This window comes from Microcaecilia unicolor, chromosome 1, assembly GCF_901765095.1.
Source record: "Microcaecilia unicolor chromosome 1, aMicUni1.1, whole genome shotgun sequence".
NCBI lineage: Eukaryota > Metazoa > Chordata > Amphibia > Gymnophiona > Siphonopidae > Microcaecilia > Microcaecilia unicolor.
In genome coordinates this window covers 640,543,673-640,567,533 of record NC_044031.1, presented here as the reverse complement: position 1 = coordinate 640,567,533, position 23,861 = coordinate 640,543,673, and the positions used below count along the sequence as shown (strand labels likewise).

The window sequence follows — 23,861 nt, the reverse complement described above, 5'->3', positions numbered from 1 at the left end:
TAAGCTAGCATTCTTCGGAACTTTTTAGCACCTAACTTTGGTTGCTATTTATTTATTTATTTATTGCATTTGTATCCCACATTATCCCACCTCTTTGCAGGCTCACTGATGTTTGTCAGGGCAAAGCAAAAACACCAGTGCTTTCATGCCTCCAATAAAAAGAAAATGCACACACTTTTTGAAGATCACACCTTACAAAGCCAATCAAAAATGCAAAAAATAAATACAGTTTCTTAAAGAAACAGATACTCTTCAACGTTCTTGTATGCCACTTATAAACATATTCTTGTTCATGTCTTCCCAAATATTTTTAAAAATCACTATTATGGCACAAACAGCCTTTTCCAAAACAACCACATATCTCAAATGCTCCACTTTGTGAGAAAACTGCTTCTAATGCAAAATAAATAGAGCAGAATTTTTATTATAACGAATAGAAAGGTAATGTTAAATAATATGAGTCATATTATTTAACATTACCTTTCTATTCGTTATAATAAAAATTCTGCTCTATTTATTTTGCATTAGAAGCAGTTTTCTCACAAAGTGGAGCATTTGAGATATGTGGTTGTTTTGGAAAAGGCTGTTTGTGCCATAATAGTGATTTTTAAAAATATTTGGGAAGACATGAACAAGGGTAGTTTTGCCAATGTAGAGTTTCTAACAAGGCTATAGTACAACATAAATCACACCACTAGAACCACACATAGTTTTTACTCTCAACTTGTGATGTAACTGTAAAGAAAGATGAATGAATTTCTTTAGACCCCAGGTATACTAACACACCGTGTAATGACCATATTTAGAAGCCCCTGTTCTTCTTTGTCTCCTGATAGGCTCTCTAGACCAAGGAGATTAGCATGAAGTTAACCAGAATACAGGAACATCACTGTGAAGACTCAAAACTCTTAAACCAAAATCTTTGTTAATGCAAATTCAAACAAAAGGAAATAATTTATAGTTCTGGAATGTTGAACAAAGAGTCTCTGCTCTGCAGATTTGTCTGTTCTCAACCGTCTACATCCTCCTGCATGCATGTAGGGGCTGTGAGAATTCCATCTCTGTTCTGGGAGTAGATGTTGTAAATACTTTAAACTGGTAATAACATGGTTATTTTAAAGTAGCTTGAAGGGGGAGTATGCAAAAAGGTACAGCAAGTCAGCTTACAGATCTTAGAAAAGTATGCTGCACTTTCTAAACCTCAGTGGAGAGAGAAGAAGCAAGCTACAGTCCAACATACAGGGTTGCCAGGTGGAAAAAATTTTTTCCCACCCAATCGAGCCCAAATCCAGCCCAAAGCCCGCCCAAAGTCAAACCCCGCCCCTGACACCCCCACCCCCGCGTCATCATCCCCGCCCCCGCCGTCATCAACCCGCCCCCGCCATCATCAACCCCGCCCCCACTGTCATCGGCTCCGCCTCCCCTGTCACCGGCCCCGCCTCCCCGTCATCGGCCCCACCTCCCCGTCATCAGCCCCGCCCAAAACGTCACGAACCCCGCCCAATACGTCACTAACCCCGCCCCCCCCCCCCCCACGGCCGAAAAAAACGCTTGTAAAAGCACCCAAATGACCCAAAAGGAGCCCAAAAAAACGCAACCCGCCGCGGGCAAAAATTTCCTGCGGCGGGTCGCAGAAAACCGCCCACCTGGCAACACTGCCAACATACAGTGAGACAAGGGACAGCCAATAGGAAAAGTCCCATAAGGCATAGGTGCATGTGCTCAGGAAAAGCCTATCATAGAGCCTAGCAGGAAGACTAAGATTTGTAGTCCAAAGACACTTCCTGCCTTTCTTAAAGGCACAAGAACGGCAAACTGTTACAGGCAATGCAATCAGATATAAACAATGTCCAACATATACATATAAACAATAAATAACCTGTGTCCATGAATATGGGGGCAGGGCAGCCCTTTAACCAAACTGTGGTAAAAAAAAGTGATAATGTGTGTCTTTCAGGCATGCTAAGGCCATTTTTTCTGCAAGGGATAAATGGCTGAATTTCTTTTCTTTCTTTTTTTTTTTTTTTGTATTAGTGGCCACATGCTAATCTTGCTATTATAACAGATTAGCATGTGAGTCAATTTATAGCTGGTAAGGGCTCAAGCACTAATCACATGCTAATTAGTTATCATGCAGCAATGCAGTTGCAGTAACCAATTAGCACAGTACACACCCACTCTCTGCCCCCAGACATGCAGAGCTGCCAAGGGGTCCCAATTTTTGAGAGGGAGATTTTAGTACATGCCCAAGACCCGCCCTATTCTGCATTGGCTCCACCTATTCAATTGGCTCCGCCCCTGAAACACCTCAATCCCACAGTCATTTCAGAAAATATTTTATTTATTAGCCTAATACCCTTTTCAATTAGCTTTCAGAGACCAAATCTTCCTGCCTCAGGTCAGGTTAGGGCAGTAGAATGCTGTTATCATGGTATCCTCTCCTGACCTGAGGAAGGAAGTGCTGGTCTCTGAAGGCTAATCAAAAATGTTTTAAAATCAGTGAAGTTATCACCTTATTTTCTATTTTGTGTTTTATTTGCATGTATTAACCTTAACTAACACAACTACCACACTACTTTATCCTAAATTAAAAATAAAATTACTTTCTGTACCTTTGTTGCCTGGCCATTTACTTTTTCTAATTGTGTTGGTCCTAATCTCTTGATTCTGCTTTCCTTCGTCTTCTCTTAACTCTCTTGCCAGGGTTTCCTGTCCATTTGTTATTTTTCTTTCCTTTTTCTTTGTTTTCTTCAAATTATTTTTCTGCCTCTCTCTCTGTCCAGATTTAATTCATTTGTACTATTCATTCTTAAATTTCCCTCTTTTTACTTTATCTATCTATGGCTTTTCATCTTTTCTTCACTTTTGTTCTCCCCATGCCCCTTGCAATTATTCTCCAGTCTTTTACTAACTCTATCGTCTCCCCCTTTCCATTCAGTATCTCCCCTCTTTCTTGTACCATCCTTCCAGTGTCTCCCCACCTCTTTCTCTCTGCATCCCTCCATCCCTCTTCTTTCTCTCCCTATCCTTCCCTCCAGCACCTTCCCTCTTTCTCTCCTACTCTTCCATCTAGCGTCTTCCTTCTTTCTGTCGCCATTTTTCCTCTTTCTCTCCCTCCTTTCTTCCAGCATTTCTCCTCTTTCTCTCTCCATCTGACAGCCAGGGTCTCCCCCTTGCTCCCCTTCCTTCTCTCCAACAGCTTGCCTCTCCCCTGCCCTTTTCGATGTCCCCTCTTTCTCTCCCATCTTTCCATTCATCTCTCTCTCTGTACCCCTCTTCTATCCAGCATCCCCACTCTTTCTTTCATCCAGCCTCTCCCCTCTTACCTCCATCCAGCATGTCCCCTTTCTCTCTCTCTCCCTTCCATCCACCTCCCCTCGCTCTCCACCTTCTGTCCAGTATCTCCCTCCTTTCATCCAGTGTCTTCCCTTTGTCCCCATCCAACATCTTTGATCTCTCTCCCCCCTCCATGCAACATACACACTGACACACTCTTTCTTCCTCCTCCCCTTCCAAACAAAATCTTTTTTTCTATTCTCCTCCACTCCAGCATTTTTTGTTTCCCCGTACCCTAGTTCCCCAGGCACCCAAGCGGCTGCTATCTCCTGGGACCAGCCAGGGAGCTCAGCTGCATCCCTTTTACATGCTGCCACTGTGAGCAGCCGCAGCAAAAGAAGAAAAAGAAGTGCGGGGCCGCAGCAGCCTTCAGGCATGCACTGTCAGTTTGCCAGTCCTCTGCCCCTGGAACAGGAAATTGACATCAGCGAGGGCAGAGGACGGCAGAGCCAACAGCGCATGCCTGAAGGGTGCTGCGGCCCCACACTTCTTTTTATTTTTTTGCTGCGGCTGTTCACAGAGATGCAGCGGCGGCAGAGGATCATCTCAGTGGGAGACTTTGGCGGGAGTGCGGGAGATGACCCGCCAAAGCAGGAGTCTCCCGCTAAATGCGGGAGACTTGGCAGGTCCGGACATGCCCCCTGCACCAAAATATATATTATATTTTTTAGCATTTAGGAAGAATGCACACAAGGCAAAATTACCACAGGACATGTATTAATGCTTACTGCAGCTTTGTAAAAGGGCCCCTTAAAATGTTCCCTATCATTGACACTATCAGTCCATGTCAGGTTTAATGTAGAATGAACAAGAAAGTCTATTAAATTTGTTCTTCATTGAAAAGCAAATCGTGGATATGCATGAAATACCTGTAACACATCCTAGTATTTTAAAACTATTTTTTTAAATTGAAAAGATTGAAAAAAATAAGGCAGTGCACCTACATGGTTTGGGCCCTTTCCTAAAAGTCCATGAACCATTATTTTCTTTCAGATTTCTTTCATTATTAAATCTTGGGGTTTTTTTTCTCACTACGGACTATTTGATCTCTTCATCCATATTTGGATGAAAAGTCCTTTGCTACACTCATAAATGCTTTTGTCTCTTCAACATTGGATTATTGTAACTTTGCTTATTCTGGTCTTCCTATGTCCCTTCTCAGGAAATTACATTCTATCCAGAACATTGCCATTTGTCTTCTCTGTCATGCACATCGATACAACCGTGTCACTCCTCTTCTTCGACAGCATCACTGGCTTCCGGTTTTCTATTGGGTTCAACACAAGATCTTAACTTTCACATGTAAGCCCCCACATTCTATATAGCGTGCCTAACATTCCAACATAAAATCCCAACACCCAGCGATATAGCATAACTAATGATCGTACTGGACAATTTATAATCTTCACCCTTGACCCCTTGATATCTGATCCCAATCTACCTCATATGTTCACAATATAACTTTGTATCTGTTACCAACCGATTTGGCAACAGCCTCTACGGTACTATGCAAGCCACATTGAGCCTGCAAATAGGTGAGAAAATGTGGGGTACAAATGTAACAAACAAACAAATAAATAAATAAATAAATAAACAATACGCATAACTTGATTGGCTTAACAAGCTAATCAGCATTGATAACAACACCTAACAAGCAATAATGAGCACTAACTGGCAATAATTAGAATTTACTCGCACAACTCGCTAAACGTATTTTGTAATGAACTGCGCCTAAATTCTAATGTGTGCTGTTCAAAAGGGGCGTGGTCATAGGTGGGGAAATGGGCATTTCTTGGGTGATCCAAAATTTACACGCATAGTTACAGAATATAGCCTAGTGTGCATAAATCTATATGCTGGGATTTATGCCACATTTTCATTGGTATAAATGGAGGTGCATAGTTTTAGGCGCTGGGATATCAACTAAGGATATTCTATATATCGTGCCTAAATCTAGGTGCCGCTTATAGAATATGCTTAGCCAGAAATGTTTACCGTGCAAATTTTTTAGGTGCCTTATATAGAATCTGGCCCAAGGTTCTTTATTCTAGGGTGCATCTATATCTCTCCTGGTATTGTCCCCTGTCATCCCTCTCGCACTCTGTGCTCGTTTTGGGAACCAACTCACAGAACCATCTGCCCATTTTGGGAACCAACTCACAGCCACCAGATGTTGTCCTGACAATGTGGAATTCTTTGTCCATAGACCTTAGAGCAGAGAGTTCCCACCTTCAGTTTAGGGCCCTTCTGAAAGACTGTTTTGTTCTTTCCTGCTTTCTATCTTTTCCTGCTGGTTGGTGAGCAGTGGCATTGCCTTTGATCTTATTCCCCTCATTTGTTTTTCTAGCCTCTCCCTTCTTTTCATTTTACTCTGTCTTATGTTGATTGTAGTTCTTTTCTGTTTTCAGGATTTTATGGTTGTGATTCAGAGGCCAACCAAAACTGATTTGTTTTCCAATTTTGACCAAAGCCAAAACTGCTACCGAAACTGCCTAACCACTTTTCACCAAAACTGAAACTGCAGTTGAAACTGATTGTTTGAATGTGAAGAGGAAAATTAAGATCAGAATTGCAGAACATTTAAGCAATCTTTGAGCACAATGTAAAGAGGCACCATTGGTGGAACATTGGCTACAAGAAAACCATAGGATTTCGGGTTTATGGTTTGTTATATTGGTATGAGCTCTTTTGCACCATGAACGCATGATATGTACTTTTCCACTGTTTAGCATTCTATATGAGGTCATTTCCATGCATAAATGATTACTTTCACATGCAAATGACTAGAATACCATCATTTGCATGTATTCATGTTGTCTAAAACCAACCAGATGGTGACTTAGAGAATGACCCTCACAATGAACACTATACAATACAGGATTCCTCCCAAAAGATATTAATTAAATGTCCCTGAATACTTCTTGCTTTGTTGATTCATTGTGTTTGGAACACCTCAGGGATTTAGTCCTGGAGATCATAGAATATATGTATATAAACACTGGTACTTCATTCTATAATTACAGATTCATTAAAGTACAGCAAAAACAGATTGCTTCTTTCTATCACAGGTAAGGTTGACTTCTCTGAGAACTTGCTGTATTATTGCTATACTTACCATTTATCATTTCAGTCATGGTCCTCGACATTACTAATAAGAGGCATTCCCTACACTTTGGTACCTATAAGCTAAGACAAATAATAGGTTGCAGAAAATGTATTTATTTCTGTGAGCATGATTTGATTTTAGAAGATCTACGGTTTTTAGTTTGACTTATTTTCCTAAATAGTTAAACTCACTTCACTATGATTCTCAAACTTACTACCACTACTACTACTTATCATTTCTATACTGCCACTAGACATATGCAGTGCTGTACACTTGAACATGAAGAGACAGTCCTTGCTCGAGAGAGTTTATAATCTGGCCATCAATAATCCCTAATGTCTGGATTTCCAGGTACCAAATATGCAAATTTACATGTTTTATAAACATGTATATGCAATATTTGTGTCTCATGAATATTCCTCTTGGGGGATGATTCCTCTCTGACTTCTACAAATTAGGTGCAAAAATATAGGAGTCCTTTTACAAAGGTGCACTAGCATTTTTAGTATGCTCTAAATGCTAGAGATGCCCATATATTCCTATAGGCATCTCTAGCATTTAACACATGCTAATCATTAATGCATGCTAAAAATGCTAGCATGCCTTTGCAAGAGACCCCCATAGCATGCTAAGCTAGTATTCTATAAAGACAACTTTGCTTTGAAAATCTCTTATAGAATATTAGTTTAAACCCTTATTTACACACCAATGTTACACCATGCCAATGGCAGGAATAAATGCACAACCTAATGCTGACACTTATATGCATAACTGATAATATTCTATAAGCTTCATAAGTGCAAGACACACCCATGTCCCACCCATGCCCCTCTCATATGCACGCTCTCTTTCCATTTACGTAATATATACATAGACATTGCCTTACAGATTAGCTGCTAAGTGCAGTTAGGTGCATAACTGCTGTTTTCCCTGTTTCAGCATATAACTTACATTTCAGTATTGAAGTTACATGCTAAGCACCAGATTCTGTATAGTTGCCCAAAGTTGGGGGCACAATTTTGGGTGTTAATCAGGCAATAAAAATCAATTGTTGGTGTTGATTGGTATTCACATGGAACGCCCTGCACCTTATTCTATAACATGCACACCTAAATTCCATAGCACAGATTTCCAAAGGGGTCCTGCCATGGGAGGGGCATAGGTAGACCAAGGGGTATTTCCAGAAGTTAGGAATGATGTTTACAGAATACTAGAAATTATGCACTCAACTGCCATAAATTGAACACTGTAATATTTTATAATGCTTTATAGAACATAATGAGGAATATTCTATATATGGTGAGTGAAAAATCAGTGCAGAAAAAAATTGTACCTATGTGTATTCTCTAAAGTATGCCTAATTTTTATAAAATAGGCTTAAATTTCCACACGGTATGCAGAATATGCTGAGCGCCTCTCCACGTGACCAAATTTAGTTATGGCCATTTACGCCAAGTAAAACCTGGTATAAATGCCTGTGCCTAAATTACACGCAGAGCAGGTATATTCTATAACCATGCACATCGTTTTTCAGAACGCCCATTACATGTCCATTTCCCCACCCATAGCCATGCCCCCTTTCTATATAGTGCTTAGAGATCTACGCCAAAATCCAAGTGTATTCTATAACCGTGCTTATCTTAATTGGCATAACAAGCTAATCAGCATTGATAACAGCTCTTAACAAGCAATAATGAGCACTAATTGGCAATAATTAGAATTTACACATTACTACTACTACTACTACTATTTAGCATTTCTATAGCGCTACAAGGCGTACGCAGCGCTGCACAAACATAGAAGAAAGACAGTCCCTGCTCAAAGAGCTTGCAATCTCATAGACAAAAAATAAATAAAGTAAGCAAATCAAATAAATTAATGTGAACGGGAAGGAAGAGAGGAGGGTAGGTGGAGGCGAGTGGTTTCAAGTGGTTACGAGTCAAAAGCTCATTAAGCAGATTCTGTAATGCAGTGCATCTAACTTCTAATGTGCACAGGCAAAAATGGACGTGGTTATGAGTGGGGAAATGGGCATTTCACGAGCATTCCAAAATTCACACATGTAGTTATAGAATATCTGACTGTACTGAAGTCTACCTGCCGGAATTTATGCCACATTTTCATTTATGTAAATGAAGGCATGCAGTTTTAGGCACTGAGATATCAATAAAGCATATTCTATATACACCTAAATCTAGGCACCGCTTATAGAGTACACGTGGAGGGGCATAATCGAACGCAAACGTCTATCTCCATGGGCGTTTATCTCCAAGAACGGGTCCGTGAAGGGGCAGGCCGAACCGTATTTTTGAAAAAATGGACGTTTTTGAGCTGGGCGTTTGTTTTTTTTAGCGATAATGGAAACTAAAAATGCCTAGCTCAAAAACGTCCTAATCCGAGCCATTTGGTCGTGGGAGGGGCCAGGATTCGTAGTACACTGGCCCCCCTGATATGCCAGGACACCAAATGGGCACTCTAGGTCAGTGCGGTGGACTTCAGAAAAAGCTCCCACATGCATAGCTCCCTTACCACGGGTGCTGAGCTCCCAACCCCCTCCCCCAAAACCCACTACCCACAAATGTACACTACCATAGCTCTTAGGGGTGAAGGGGGCACCTACATGTGGGTACAGTGGGTTTTGGAGGCCTCCCATTTACCAGCACAAGTGTTACAGGTGGGGGGATGGGCCTGGGTCCACCTGGCTGAAGTGCACTGCGGTACCCACTAAAAGTGCTCCAGGGACCTGCATACACGCAGGCCTCTAGGACTTGTTGCTGCTGTATAACATTGGCACACCAGTTGACACCTGAAGACTAATCTCTCCGAAAACGTCCTTTATTGGAATAACCGCGTTTACTCACAGTTAACTGCAGATCAGAGATTGTACCCCACTGGCAACGAGTCTCCCTGGTACTGAGATTAGCAGTAGGTCAGAGCTGGCAGAATGCTGTACAATGCCCTCTTTCAGCCACATTCAAGGTAAGAACTAAGTTCTCTAACGTGGCTAACACAGGAAAGGGAAATAAAACTGGCTTATAAAAATGACCACTACCGCATGGACTACAACAGGAAACACAACAGGGCACACTCTGACCCAGTAGGCAGGGGGAAAAGCACCATGGGAGAACAGCCTACCAACTACCAACATCGTGAGACTGTAACACAAGCTGATGAAATCACGGAGCCCAATACCCTACACCCACCACAATGCAATGCTGATGTGACCCTGTACTGCACCCGAGAGCCACATCTGACCCAGGGAAAGGCTGTGACAGGATCAAACACATTCTGCTGTCATGGAGGTGGGTACGGCATTTGAGGCTGGCACACAGGCTGGAAAAAAAGTTTTTAAAGTGAGGTTTTTTTTGGTGGGAGGGGGTTACTGACCATTGGGGGAGTCCGGGGAGGTCATCCCCGATTCCCTCCAGTGGTCATCTGGGCAGTTGGGGCACTTTCTTGGGACTTGTTCGTGAGAAAAAAGGGTCCAAAAAAAGTGACCCAAAATCGTGATCAAAATGCCTTTTTTTCGATTATCAGCTAAAGACGCCCATCTCTCCTCAGCTGATAACCACGCCCCAGTCCCGCCTCCACTACGCCTCAGACACGCCCCCATCAACTTTATTCATTTCCGCGACGGAGTGCAGTTGGAAACGCCCAAAATCGGCTTTCGATTATACCGATTTAGGCGCCTTTGCGAGAAAAACGCCCATCTTCCGATTTGGGTTGAAATATAGGCGTTTTTCTTTTTTGATTATAAGCTGGATAGTCAGCACTGATTACTACACCGATTTTTTAGGCGCTATATATAGAATCTCTCCCAAAATGCGCATTAAGTTAGTATTCTATAAAGAGAGCTCTGTATGGAGTGCCACTTATAGAATACTAACTTAGCATGGATCATCCCAGCGCCTAACATTGTACAGAATTATGGGGTTAGTGATTCCTCTTTTATTTGTATTTTTTTTTTAATTCTTTATTTAACAATTTACATATATTAAAACAAGCAAAAATCGACTTGTCAAGTAAATAACATCACTGTTCAAATATATAAAGAAACAAATTAATATTCAAGCAATGTTAAAGTCCACATTGTAGATAATGATGAAGAAAAGGCAAATTTGCTAAATAGATACTTTTGTTCTGTTTTTACTGAAGAAAATCCGGGAGAAGGACCACGATGGACTGGCAACAGTTCATTTGAGAATGGAGTGGATATAGCACCGTTCACGGAAGAGTGTGTGTATCAACAACTAGAAAAACTAAAGGTGGACAAAGCCATGGGACTGGATGGGATCCACCCCAGGATATTGAGGGAGCTCAGAGAGGTTCTGGCGGGTCCTCTTAAAGATTTGTTTAATAAATCCTTAGAAATGGGAGAGGTTCCGAGGGATTGGAGAACGGCGGAGGTGGTCCCTCTTCACAAAAGTGGTGATAGGGAAGAAGCTGGAAACTACAGGCCGGTAAGCCTCACTTCGATTATTGGAAAAGTAATGGAAGCGATGCTGAAGGAAAGGATAGTGAATTTCCTGGAAGAAAATGAGTTGCAAGATCCGAGACAACATGGTTTTACCAAAGGGAAATTGTGCCAAACGAATCTCATTGAATTCTTTGATTGGGTGACCAGAGAATTGAACCGTAGACGTGCTATAGACGTAATCTACTTAGATTTCAGCAAGGCTTTTAACACGGTTCCCCACAGGAGGCTCTTAAATAAACTGGATGGGCTGAAGATAGGACCCAAAGTGGTGAACTGGATTAGGAACTGGTTGATGGACAGGCGCCTGAGGGTGGTGGTGAATGGAGTTCTCTCGGAGGAGGGAAAGGTGAGTAGTGGAGTGCCTCAGGGATCGGTGCTGGGGCAGATTCTGTTCAATATATTTGTGAGTGACATTGCCAAAGGGTTAGAAGGTAAAGTTTGCCTATTTTGCGGATGATACTAAGATTTGTAACACAGTGGACACCCCGGAGGGAGTGGAAAACATGAAAAGGATCTGAAAAAGCTAGAATGGTCTAAGGTTTGGCAATTAAAATTCAATGCGAAAAAATGCAAAGTGATGCACTTAGGGAATAGAAATCCAAGTGAGGCGTATGTGTTAGGCGGTGAGAGTCTGCTAGGTACGGATGGGGAGAGGGATCTTGGGGTGATAGTATCTGAGGATCTGAAGGCGATGAAACAGTGTGACAAGGCGGTGGCCATAGCTAGAAGGTTACTAGGCTGTATAGAGAGAGGTGTGACCAGCAGAAGAAAAGAGGTGTTGATGCCCCTGTACAAGTCATTGGTGAGGCCCCACCTGGAGTATTGTGTTCAGTTTTGGAGGCCGTATCTTGCTAAGGATGTAAACTGAATTGAAGCAGTGCAAAGAAAAGCTACGAGGATGGTATGGGATTTGCGTTACAAGACGTATGAGGAGAGACTTGTGGACCTGAACATGTATACTCTGGAGGAAAGGAGGAACAGGGGTGATATGATACAGACGTTCAAATATTTGAAAGGTATTAATCCGCAAACGAACCTTTTCCGGAGATGGGAAGGCGGTAGAACGAGAGGGCATGAAATGAGATTGAAGGGGGCAGACTCAAGAAGAAGAATGTCAGGAAGTATTTTTTCATGGAGAGGGTGGTGGATGCTTGGAATGCCCTCCCGCGGGAGGTGGTGGAGATGAAAACGGTAACGGAATTCAAACATGCGTGGGATAAACATAAAGGAATCCTGTGCAGAAGAAAGGGATCCTCAGGAGCTTAGCCTAGAATGGGTGGCAGAGCTGGTGGTTGGGAGGCGGGGCTAGTGTGGGCAGACATATACGGTCTGTGCTGGGGCTGGTGGTTGGGAGGCGGGACTAGTGCTGGGCAGACTTATACGGTCTGTGCCGGGGCTGGTGGTTGGGCGGCGGGGATAGTGCTGGGCAGACTTATATGGTCTGTGCCAGAGCCGGTGGTGGGTGGCAGGGATAGTGCTGGGCAGACTTATACGGTCTGTGCCAGAGCAGGTGGTGGGTGGCAGGGATAGTGCTGGGCAGACTTATACGGTCCGTGCCAGAGCTGGTGGTTGGGAGGCGGGGCTGGTGGTTGGGCGGCGGGGATAGTGCTGGGCAGACTTATACGGTCTGTGCCAGAGCCGGTGGTGGGTGGCAGGGATAGTGCTGGGCAGACTTATACGGTCTGTGCCAGAGCAGGTGGTGGGTGGCAGGGATAGTGCTGGGCAGACTTATACGGTCCGTGCCAGAGCTGGTGGTTGGGAGGCGGGGTTGGTGGTTGGGAGGCGGGGATAGGGCTGGCCAGACTTATACGGTCTGTGCACTGAAGAGGACAGTACAAATAAAAAAAAGTAGCACATATGAATTTATCTTCTTGGGCAGACTGGATGGACCGTGCAGGTCTTTTTTTGCCGTCATCTACTATGTTACTATGTTACATTGGTGAGATTCAAAATTTACAATATGGATTCTGAAAAAAAATAATTAAGGAAGCTTTTCTTTATCGGGTGCTCATAACAGATACCTTCTCCTATATATAGGGCTATATATTAACTACTCCCTTGTCCTTTTGTAGCCAGGAACGAAGAAAGTTGTGCCGGCTCATAAAACACATATTTATTAGATTGATATTTTACTAGGCATTTGCACGGGTACTTTAGAAAAAACATACCTCCTAACTGAATTACACCAGGCCTCATAAGTAAAAATCTCTGTCTACGTTTTTGAGTCTCCTTGGTCACATCAGGGAAGAGATTAACTTTTAAACCAAGGAAGCTCTTATCTTTATTTTGGAAGAAAAGTCTCATCAGCCAGTTCTTATCTGGTGACAAGGCTACTGTGGCAATTAAAGTAGAAGCTTTAACTAGGTCAGTGTCTGAGGATTCCAATATCAATGAAATATCTAATTCTGACTTTCCTTGAGACACTTGGAGGGGCATAATTGAACGAAAACGTCTATCTCCATGGGCGTTTTATCTCCGAGAACGGGTCCGTGAAGGGGCGGACCAAACCGTATTTTTGAAAAAAATAGACGTCCATGTTTTATTTGACAATTTGTGAGCTGGGCGTTTTTGTTTTTCAGTGATAATGGAAAATGAAAGCGCCCAGCTCAAAAACGAATAAATCCAAGGCATTTGTTCGTGGGAGGGGCCAGGATTCGTAGTGCACTGGTCCCCCTCACATGCCAGGACACCAACCGGGCACCCTAGGGGGCACTTTTACAAAAACAAAAAAAAGGTAAAAGAGCTCCCAGGTGCATAGCACCCTTCCCTTGTGTGTTGAGCCCCCCAAATCCCCCTCAAAACCCACTGCCCACAAGTCTACACCATTACTATAGCCCTAAGGGGTGAAGGGGGGCACCTACATGTGGGTACAGTGGGTTTGGGGGGGTTGGACGACTAAGCATTAAGCAGCACAATTGTAACAGGTAGGGGGGGATGGGCCTGGGTCCACCTGCCTGAAGTCCACTGCACCCCCCTAACAACTGCTCCAGGGACCTGCATACTGCTGCCAGGGAGGTGGGTATGACATTTGAGGGTGAAAATAAAATGTTGTGAAACATCATGTTTTGTGGTGGGAGGGGGTTAGTGACCACTGGGGGAGTCAGGGGAGGTCATCCCCGATTCCCTCTGGTGGTAATCTGGTCATTTAGGGCACTTTTTGGGGCCTTATTCGTGAAAAAACAGGGTCCAGGAAAAGTGCCCTAAATTCTAGTTACAAACGCATACTTTTTTTCCATTATCGGCGAAAGGCGCCCATCTCTCCTCGGCCGATAACCACGCCCCAGTTCCACCTTAGCCATGCCTCCGACACACCCCCGTCAACTTTGTACGCTTCCGCGATGGAGTGCAGTTGAAAACGTCCAAAATCGGCTTTCCATTATACCGATTTATTCGTTTTTGTGAGATAAACGTCTATCTCCCGATTTGGGTCGAAATCTAGGCGTTTTTCTCTTTCAATTATAAGGTGGTTGGTGTTTCAGGGGCAAGTAATATATTTGTGTAAATGGTGGGACCATTTCCTCTGATACGCCAAGTATCTCAGTAATATACTTTCTGAGCATTTCCCTTGGTAGAACTCCAACTTTTTTAGGGAAATTTAAAAAGCGGATATTGTTATTTCTGGTTACATTCTCCAAGAATTCAGTTCATCTCCTCAAGGCAATTAAATCTTTAATCATAGTCTCCTGGTTTGAATGAACCTCTTTCACTTGTTCTTCCAATTCCTCTTGTCGATTCGATATTGTCTCTACCCTGAGTTCAGTCTGTTGAACCTTTTTGTCCAATTTGGACATTTCTTGAGATAATTGTTTAATTTGTGGGCTTAAGGATTTCCCCAAATCCACAATCAAGGTATTTAGAGTCTCTAATGTAATTTCAGTAGGTTTCTGAAACTTAGGAAATTGTACCTCTGCAGCTACAACAGCGGTCCGTTGTGCTTTATCTCCAGCCACAGCTTCCATCCGGTCCTGGGTATTAGATGTTATTTCTCCCCCTCGAGAGGCACCTTGATCGCAAAAAAGGTCCACACTGTCCGCAGTTCGACTCTACTCCTCGGCCCGTTGAACGACTACACTCTTCGGTGGCGTCCTTCTGGGGTCCGGCGTCGACGTGCTCACTCCCGAGGGTTGCGGGGGAGGCACCCTATCATCGGGGCTGAGCGATAGCTCCAGTCCAGCGGTCTCCGAAGTGTTACCATTTCCACCCGATCGACCTAGCGGACCTGCTCCCGATGTCCCTGGTATCTGTGCTCCACGAAGGTAATTAATCATAGTGGATTGAGAAGGAAGATTTTGCCGTGGAGGGGCAGCAGAGGAGGACATGCGGCCCCTTCTCTTCGGCATTTTTCCTCACAAAGCTTACTGGGCGTCCGATCTAGTAGCGGCCATTTTTGCCTCTTTTATTTGTATAAAGTAAATGTATTTATTTAAGCAATTTATATTGCACACCATCTACAATTCTGATCCACCCATCCTCTTTTTTTTTCAGAAAATTGTTAATGATTTTGAATATTGCAAAAACAGTACATAGAAGGTAGAACAGCAATAAAAGAAATAAAGGCTAATAAATTAGATATGCTTCATCAAGATTAAAATTCCAAGAATATAAACCACATCAGGTGCACTCATCATATTTAAGTTTGGTGATAATTAGATGATAAATTTCTAACAAAGTTCAACAGGGGACTATAGTTTTCTTTTGCTTAGTATAGTTCATTTTTCTGCAATTGAAAATTAAAGTTTTTGATGATGAAGTACAAATTGCCACCAATGGTATAAGATGATATTTTGTGCTTGATGAGAAGGATATTAGAAGAATATTAAATAATTTACAGTGTAAGTCTGGTACGATGACCTGTGGTGAACATGATTTAAAAATTATAATAGAAGATGAAAGAGTACACTGAAGACTGAAAATCTTTTGGATAATAAGCCAAGCATCACACCAAAAGGATTTTGCAAAACACTTTCAAAAATGACATAAAAAGAGTTCCAGGATAGCCTTCTATCTTTCAGCAGACTCTGCAATGCAGCATGCTCCTCTACCTACTTCCTCCAACATGGTCATGGTAGGGAGAAGAGATAGGGAATGGGAGGGTGGCATAATCATATACACACAGGGCATGGGGAGGGTTGGAGTTATAGAGGTAAATCAAACACCCAGGCACACTTACACACATGCATAGGGATGCATTTATATTTTGGAGCACTTGTAAAATTAGAAGAATGGTCAAAGGTGTGGCAGTTAAAATGTAATGCAAAAGTCCAGAGTGATGTCCTTGGGGTTCAGAAATCCAAAGGAGATGTACCAAATAGGAGGAGAGAGATTGATAAGCACAGTTCAGGAGGAAGACTTTGAGGTGATGGTGTCTGAGGTTCTCAAAGTGATGAAACAATGTGATAAACTGGTGGCAATGGCTAGAAGGATGCTAGGCTGCAAAGAAAAGGGTATAACCAGCAGAAGAAAGAATGTGTTGATGCTGCCGTACAAGTCATTGGTGAGGTCGCATTTGGGTATTCAGTTTTGGAGGTCACATCTTCCTCCTTACAATTCCCAATGTGTCTATCACACATTGACCTTTACTCTATCACAACCTCACTCTGTATTTGTTCAAACCGGTACTGGCAATCACCTCTCTGGTACTATGCAAGCCACATTGAGCCTGCAAATTGGTGGGAAAATGTGGGATACAAATGTAACAAATAAATAAATAAGGATGTAAAAAGACTTGAAGCAGTACAGAGAAAAGAGAGAAAAATGTTATGGGGTTTATGCCACAAGATGTATAAGGAGAGACTTGATGACATGAAGATGTACACCTGAGAGGAAAAGAGAGACAGGGGTGATATGATACAGGCATTCAAATATTTTAAAGGTATTAATATACAGTGAAACCTCTTCCAGAGGAGAGAAGATGGTAGAGCTAGAGAACATGAATTTAGATTGCAGGGGGGGGGGGGGCAACTCAGGAATAACATCAGGAAGTATTTTTTCATGGAGAGGGTGGTAGATGCCTAGAATGTGCAACTGCATGAGGTGGTGGAGATGAATCAAAAAATGTGTGGGATAAACACAAAGGAATCCTGTATGGAAGGCACAGAACCAAACAAGCTTAGTGGTGATCAGATGGGAACACCAGTAATTAAGAAGCAAAGCTAGTGCTGGGCAGACTTCTACACTTCTACAGTCTGTGCCTGATCATGGCTGGACAGATTCAGTTTTAGTAGTTAAAGAACAAGGCCACTGCTGGGCAGACTTCTAAAGTCTGTGCCGTAATTGTGGCAGGACAGATAGGCCAGTGCTGGGTAGATTTCTACAGTCTGTGCCCCGATTGTGGCTGGAGAGATTTGAATGGGCTTGAGTGGGCTTCTATGACAGCTTCAGTAGTTGGAGAATAAGGCTAGTGCTGGATAGACTTCTATAGTCTGTGCCCTGAAAATGGCAAGGAAAATTAAGATCAAGTATGCATATGCGATATCACATCATATCTTATGCTATGAGTTTATTTTGTTGGGCAGACTGGATGGATCATGCAGGTCTTTATCTGTCATCATCTACTATGTTACTATCGGCACCCAGCACCCATCGACAGGACCTAGCATCTACCAGCCACCATCATCAGAATCCATGATACTGCACACCCTACCATCAGTACCCAACAGCAGGCAATTATCGCTAACTCTACTTAGCAAGTTCTACCAGTCCACAGCACCTACCAGAAGCAACATCCAGCGCCCACCACCAGCACCTATCACATACTCCCACCAACAGCAAGCACCCACCACCATTATCCATCCACCACCAACATCAACCACCCACTATTAACACTATTCTGCACCTACCAACAGCTACGGAATAGGGACATACATACACACACACACACACATACACACACACACAAACACAGTGGCAGAGAGACATACCCAGGTAGACTCACCCAAACACACATACTCACAGAGATTGGTGTTATCATAGAGTGAAAGTGAGTGGGAGAGTTTGGCATGAGACAGTGGAGGGACGGAAAATGGGGCTGTGGAGGAAGGGGCTGGGTGGGCAGGTATTTTTATTGGTAGAGAAAGTGTTAGGGAGAGAAAATGTGCAGATTGAGTGGGATTAGTGCAGTAGAGAGTTTAGCGAGGGAAGAGGACTTGATAGTTTGTGGATGAGTGTGACCATGCATTGAGAAGCCAAACAGCTGAACACATCAACCAGCACTCCAGATGAGGCACCTTCTTTCTATTCTAGTCAGTATATAGGAGAGGAATAAATGTGGGTACAGTACATACTTTTGGTGGCATAGGTGTTCTTGACTCCATATGCCATACAAATATTCTTTCCAGTAGAGCCAAACGGACACCCATTCTGTGCCCCAACATGCCGCTTTTTATTACATGCAGTAGTGTGCAGCATGAAGTATATCTGTGCACATATTCCTAAGAACATAAGAATAACTACACTGAGTCAGACTAATTGTCCATCTAACCCAGTGTCCTGCTTCCAACAGTGGTCAATCCAGACAAGAAGTTGACAGGATCCTAGTTAGTAGCCCCATTCCATGCTACCAATCCAAGGGCAAGCAGTGGCTTCCCCCAGAAACCTGTCCAGACCTTTTTTAAACCCAGATACTCTAACCACTGTTACCACTTCCTTTGACAAATGAGTTCCAGAGCTTAACGATTCTTTGAGTGAAAAAAATATTTCCTGCTATTTGTTTTAAAACTATTTCCATGCAATTTCCTTGAGTGTCCCCTGGTCTTTGTAGAATTGCACTTAGCATATTCCCTGCTATTTAGGCATCTATCAGCTCTTTTTAGGAGTGCACTTTGTATCAGATAATTCTGTAACAGAGTGCCTATACATAGGCACCTGGATCATTGGATCATAGATGACTACTTTCCTTTATAAAATATTTGAACCACTGCTTAAATATGTGTATAACAGGTATTAGCATGTACAGCTGCTGTAGAGCTGGTATATGTCTTTACACCTAGATGTCAGAGATACATGTGCAACTCACAGTATTCTACAAATTAGGTGCATAAGTAGGAGTTCCACCTATGTGTACTCATACTTGCCAAGTATGCGCTATGTAAATGAGGCACATATTTACATGTAAAGAGCCTCCTGCTTTAAGGAGGCTCACAGTGACTCCTAGAGACTCTACCAGAAAACAATATATACTTTTACTCTACTATGTCGTCACTGATTGCTAGAGAGAAGGAATTTCACCTATATCCAGAATTATATTCAAGGGAGGAGACTAGTTTTGGAGAGAATAATCAGGGGTCATTTCAAATTCTTGTCTTTTGCTCCTAGCACTCCTATGTGAGTGGAGAGCCCATCCAGCCCAAAGGCCCTGGCCAACTAGCTACAGCAAAAGTACAGAAGAGAGTCCTGACTTCCCTAGCCAGGACAATCTATAAGATGAAGACTATGAACATTTACAGTGACAGCAGCTGTTAAAGCTCGGTGCAGTGGCAGAGATAGTGGAGACACGAAACATGTTGCACCCACTCTAGGGACAAAGGAGAAAGGAGAAGTCAGGCATAGTTGTGTATTTCCAGCAGGGTGATCAGGACCACCTTCAAAGGATCCTGGAACAGCTCCAGAGGCTAAAGAAATAAGTACCAAAGTTACCTGTTTTCTGGGGACCAACACCTATCTGATCAGGACTAAGACATCTAAAGAGCTACATTGATGCCTCGGAATCCCTGAGTCTCCCAGTACCTCTACGTAAAAACTGTAAGTGACTATCTTCTTTGAAACTAAGTATACTATTTGCTACATAGATAATAAGAAAAGCTAAGGAGATACCTATAACCCCACTCTATTGAAGTCAAGGTTGAGAGAGAGATAAAAAGACTTTGTGGATGATATTCAGACAACGGGAGGTAGCTGGCCTGACTCTCGCGGTTGTAGCTAAGCCCAGATATTCAATGCTGGGCCATTTTCGGTCATTGCCATTGAATATCGGATTTATTTTTGGCCAGTTTCAACTTAACCAGACAAGTTAATATTCTGCGCTGGCTGGTTAAGTTGAAACTGGTCAAAGATAGGCCTGCTATTTCAGCACCTATTTTGGCCACCAATGCGTTGAATACTGGTGGATAGTCGGTTATATTGCACAATATAACCAGTTATCCACTCAGCGCTAACTGGCAATATTCAGCAGGTGATAGCCAGCTATCTCTTGCTAAATATTGCTGGATAGGGGGGAAATGGGACTTAATATATCACCTTTCTGAGGTTTTTGCAACTACATTCAAAGCAGTTTACATATATTCAGGTACTTATTTTGTACCAGGGGCAATGGAGGGTTAAGTGACTTGCCCAGAGTCACAAGGAGCTGCAATGGGAATCAAACTCAGTTCCCCAGCATCAAAACCTACTGCACTAACCACTAGGCTATTCCTAGTTAAATGGTTCTAAATATCAGGAGGCTTGTAACTATTATTTACAGGCTATTGACGTTGTTCCAGCAATTTGTCTTAAAATGACTTTAAGTGAATTTGTTGGTTTAGAACACCAGTCCTGGAAGGATCTGCCTTATTGAATGGGTTCTATACAGGTTGCACAAAGTTGGGTGCAGATCCCAGATCTATGCACAATCCAATTAGTTTATTAGTCTGTAACAATCAATAATTTTAGTTAATTGGCACATAATTGGCAAAAATTAGGAGTTACGCATAGATCTGATCTGCACCTAAAACTATGCCAGGTAAATAACTTATAGTTCTCAACTCAAAAGAGGGGCTTGACCATAGAAGGGGCATGGGTGGGTTAGGGGCATTCACAGGTTTTAGTAGCGATCTTATAGAAGTGTCATTTCTCGCCCAAGTTCCAAAAGTTGCATGCCAGGATTTACACCAGGTTTCAGCAGGTGTAAGTGTGACACCCAAAGTTAGGCGCGAGATCTGCACCAAGACAGTATTCACCGTGTGTGGAGTAACTGCCTACAGTCTACCAGTTTCTTTCAGTCCCGGTGCTGGTCTCAAACCAAGGTATTTTGTTATGTAAGAGGTGTAGCTGTGTTTGGTTGCTATTCTTAGAAAAAACTCAGGTTAAGTTAGAAAAAGAAAAGGAATCTTTATTTCTCACTGCAACAGCACAAAAAATACTATTGGCTCTTGGCATTAGTAGTTTTACAGGACTGCGTCTAACAATAGGAAGGAAAGTTTATTCCTCACTGTCATACAAAGGTCACAGAGCAGAAAAGAAAGAAAGAAAGAAAGAAAGAAAGAAAGAAAGAAAGAAAGAAAGAAAGAAAGAAAGAAAGAAAGAAAGATTCTTAGTTATAAAGAATTAGTTCTTCCGGGGGGGGGGGAAGTACACCACACTCGGGAAATAAAAGTTGCAAGGATATGAAACTCTCTTGCTAGCAGGGCTATTTTTCATTATTTCTTTGTCTACAGCATACTTTTATAGGCCTGTGGTGAGCATTCACTTCTCTTCTACCCTGGACCAATCATAGGTGCTGCATATGTGCTGGAGACTTGCAATTGTTCCTTCATATGTGCTGGAGGCATGCAATTTAGGTCCTTGCCATACCTCTTCTCAGTAAATTACATTTGTAACAAGTTATACTAGGCAGCTGAGTTGCCCTAGCATCTGGAGGCCTTATCAGAGTTTGAGATCAGGCAGAAATTCCTGCATGTGACTGATAGAAAAAAAGAGAGATGGGGGATGGGAAGTAGTGCAGCATACCTGAAGTAGAACATTATAGCTAAAAATTTATAGAACAGAGGGCCCCCACATCATATCCAGGCAAACATGGGAAACACCCCTTACATGCAGAACAGGACTTGGGTGGAATTTGGGAATTTACACCCATAGGTGCACACACATTGGCTTAAATAGTATTGTTAACAACATTTACATGCCTATTTGAAAAGAGCTTAGGGGCCCTTTTACAAAGACATATACGATGGATGTCAAATTAGAACTACCGCCCATCTACTGTGTGCCCATGGAGGTAATTCTAATTTCTTTGTGCTTCCAAACTAAGCGGTACTGTGTTGTGCTAACTGGGCAGTAATCGGCAGTGTACGCATGCTGAAAATTACCTCCCTGTTAACACGTGAGACCTTACCGCCAAGTCACTGGGTGGTGCTAAGGTCTCAGGCCCAAAATGGACGTGTGCTGATTTTTATTTTGCCGCATGCCCATTTTTGGCAAAATAAGGCCTTTTTTGCAGGTACGCTGAAAAATGGACCTGCATGCGTCCAATACACATATCTACAGAAGCACAGGCCATTTTTCAGTGCACCCTTAGTAAAAGAACCCCTTAGTAAATAGGACCTTACCTGAACTATTGAGGAATGAATGCTTGAGAATCTGATTAAATGGACATTTTATTCCTGAACAAATAAGTTAGCCCATAAGTTATTACCACCTTCTTTGCTGATTTTGCTACAGGGTAACTCAACTGCCCCTCTGGAAGATTACACCTATTATGGTTATCTAAAAATCATATCTATTGCCCACTTTGGTAGTTAATTGTGTTTTTTATGTCTTTTTTTATTCCCACAGTGGATATCCAGGGATTTTTATTGTGAAATGAAACTAAGCAATCAAACCTCAGTCTTTGAATTCATATTGATAGGATTTGCTGACCTTCACAATCTACAGACATTTATCTTCATAGTTTTTTTGTCCATATATCTTCTTACTCTACTGGGAAACATCAGCATCATCACAATAATTAAGATTTCTCCTCAACTTCACACACCCATGTATTTTTTTATCAGCAACTTATCATTCTTAGATGTATGTTATTCCTCCACCATTACTCCAAAAACATTGATAAACTTAGTACTAGACATAAAAGGCATCTCTGTTCTCGGGTGTGCTGCACAAATGTATTGTTTTGCAACTTTGGCAATTGCAGAATGCTTCCTTCTTGCAGTGATGGCATATGATCGTTATGTGGCTATATGTAACCCACTACTTTATCTTGTGGTTATGAACAGAAAGATTTGCATTCTACTAGTTACCAGTTTATACACAGTAAGCATGATAATTTCAGCTATACAAACAGGCAATGCCTGTTCTGTATCATTCTGTGGTCCCAATGAGATTAATAATTTCTATTGTGATCCCGTTGCAGTTTTAAAGCTATCCTGCTCCGATACCTTCCTGAAGGAGCTATTGCTTGCTTCTATTTCTATGGTAGGTCTCTCATCAAGCATTATCGCAGTACTTCTCTCATATATTTACATTATCTCCACTATCCTGAGAATTCGCTCATCAGAGGGAAGACGCAAAGCCTTTTCCACATGTGCCTCCCATTTCATCACAGTGACTTTACTTTTTGGGACTCTTGTGTTTATGTATGTTTTCCCTAGTTCTCATTACTCACTAAACAAAAATAGAACTGTTTCTGTGGTTTATACAATGATAATCCCTATGGTGAACCCTATGATCTATAGTCTCAGGAACAATGATGTCAAACAAGCAGTGAAAAAAGTTATGAAGAAAAAAATATCTTCCTAAGCAGTGTATTGTATTTATTTAGATTCTGCTCACATCTTTTCCAGTAGTAGCTCAAGGTGAGTTACATTCAGGTACACTGGATATTTCTCTGTCGCAGGAGGGCTCCCAATCTAAGTTTGTACCTGAGGCAATGGTGGATTAGGTGACTTCCCCAACATCACAAGGAGCAGCAGCAGGATTTGAACTGACCACCTCTGGATTGCAAGACTGGTACTCTAACCACTAGGACACTCCTCCACTTGTATGCCATGATTATATTAAAACAAGGACAAGTATATTCAAATGAGTAGATATTTATATGCCCAACACCAAACCCTTGTTTTAAGTTATTGTTCTACAGACTATTTTAGGTTGAATCATTCTAATAAAATTATTCCAGATAAGATTGACCTTATTAATTGTTTTTCCCTGCCTGTGGAACAAACTTCCAAGATTGTAGGTTTCCTGGTAGGT

General features: G+C 42.3%; 1 protein-coding gene across 1 annotated transcript; it reads left to right on the top strand.

Moving 5' to 3' along the window:
• Positions 1 to 22,472: 22,472 nt before the first annotated feature.
• Positions 22,473 to 23,408, top strand: LOC115461096 (olfactory receptor 1020-like). The gene has a single exon (XM_030190671.1). It carries the CDS (start codon positions 22,473 to 22,475, stop codon positions 23,406 to 23,408), a length of 936 nt encoding a protein of 311 aa, XP_030046531.1.
• The last annotated feature ends 453 nt before the right edge of the window (positions 23,409 to 23,861 follow it).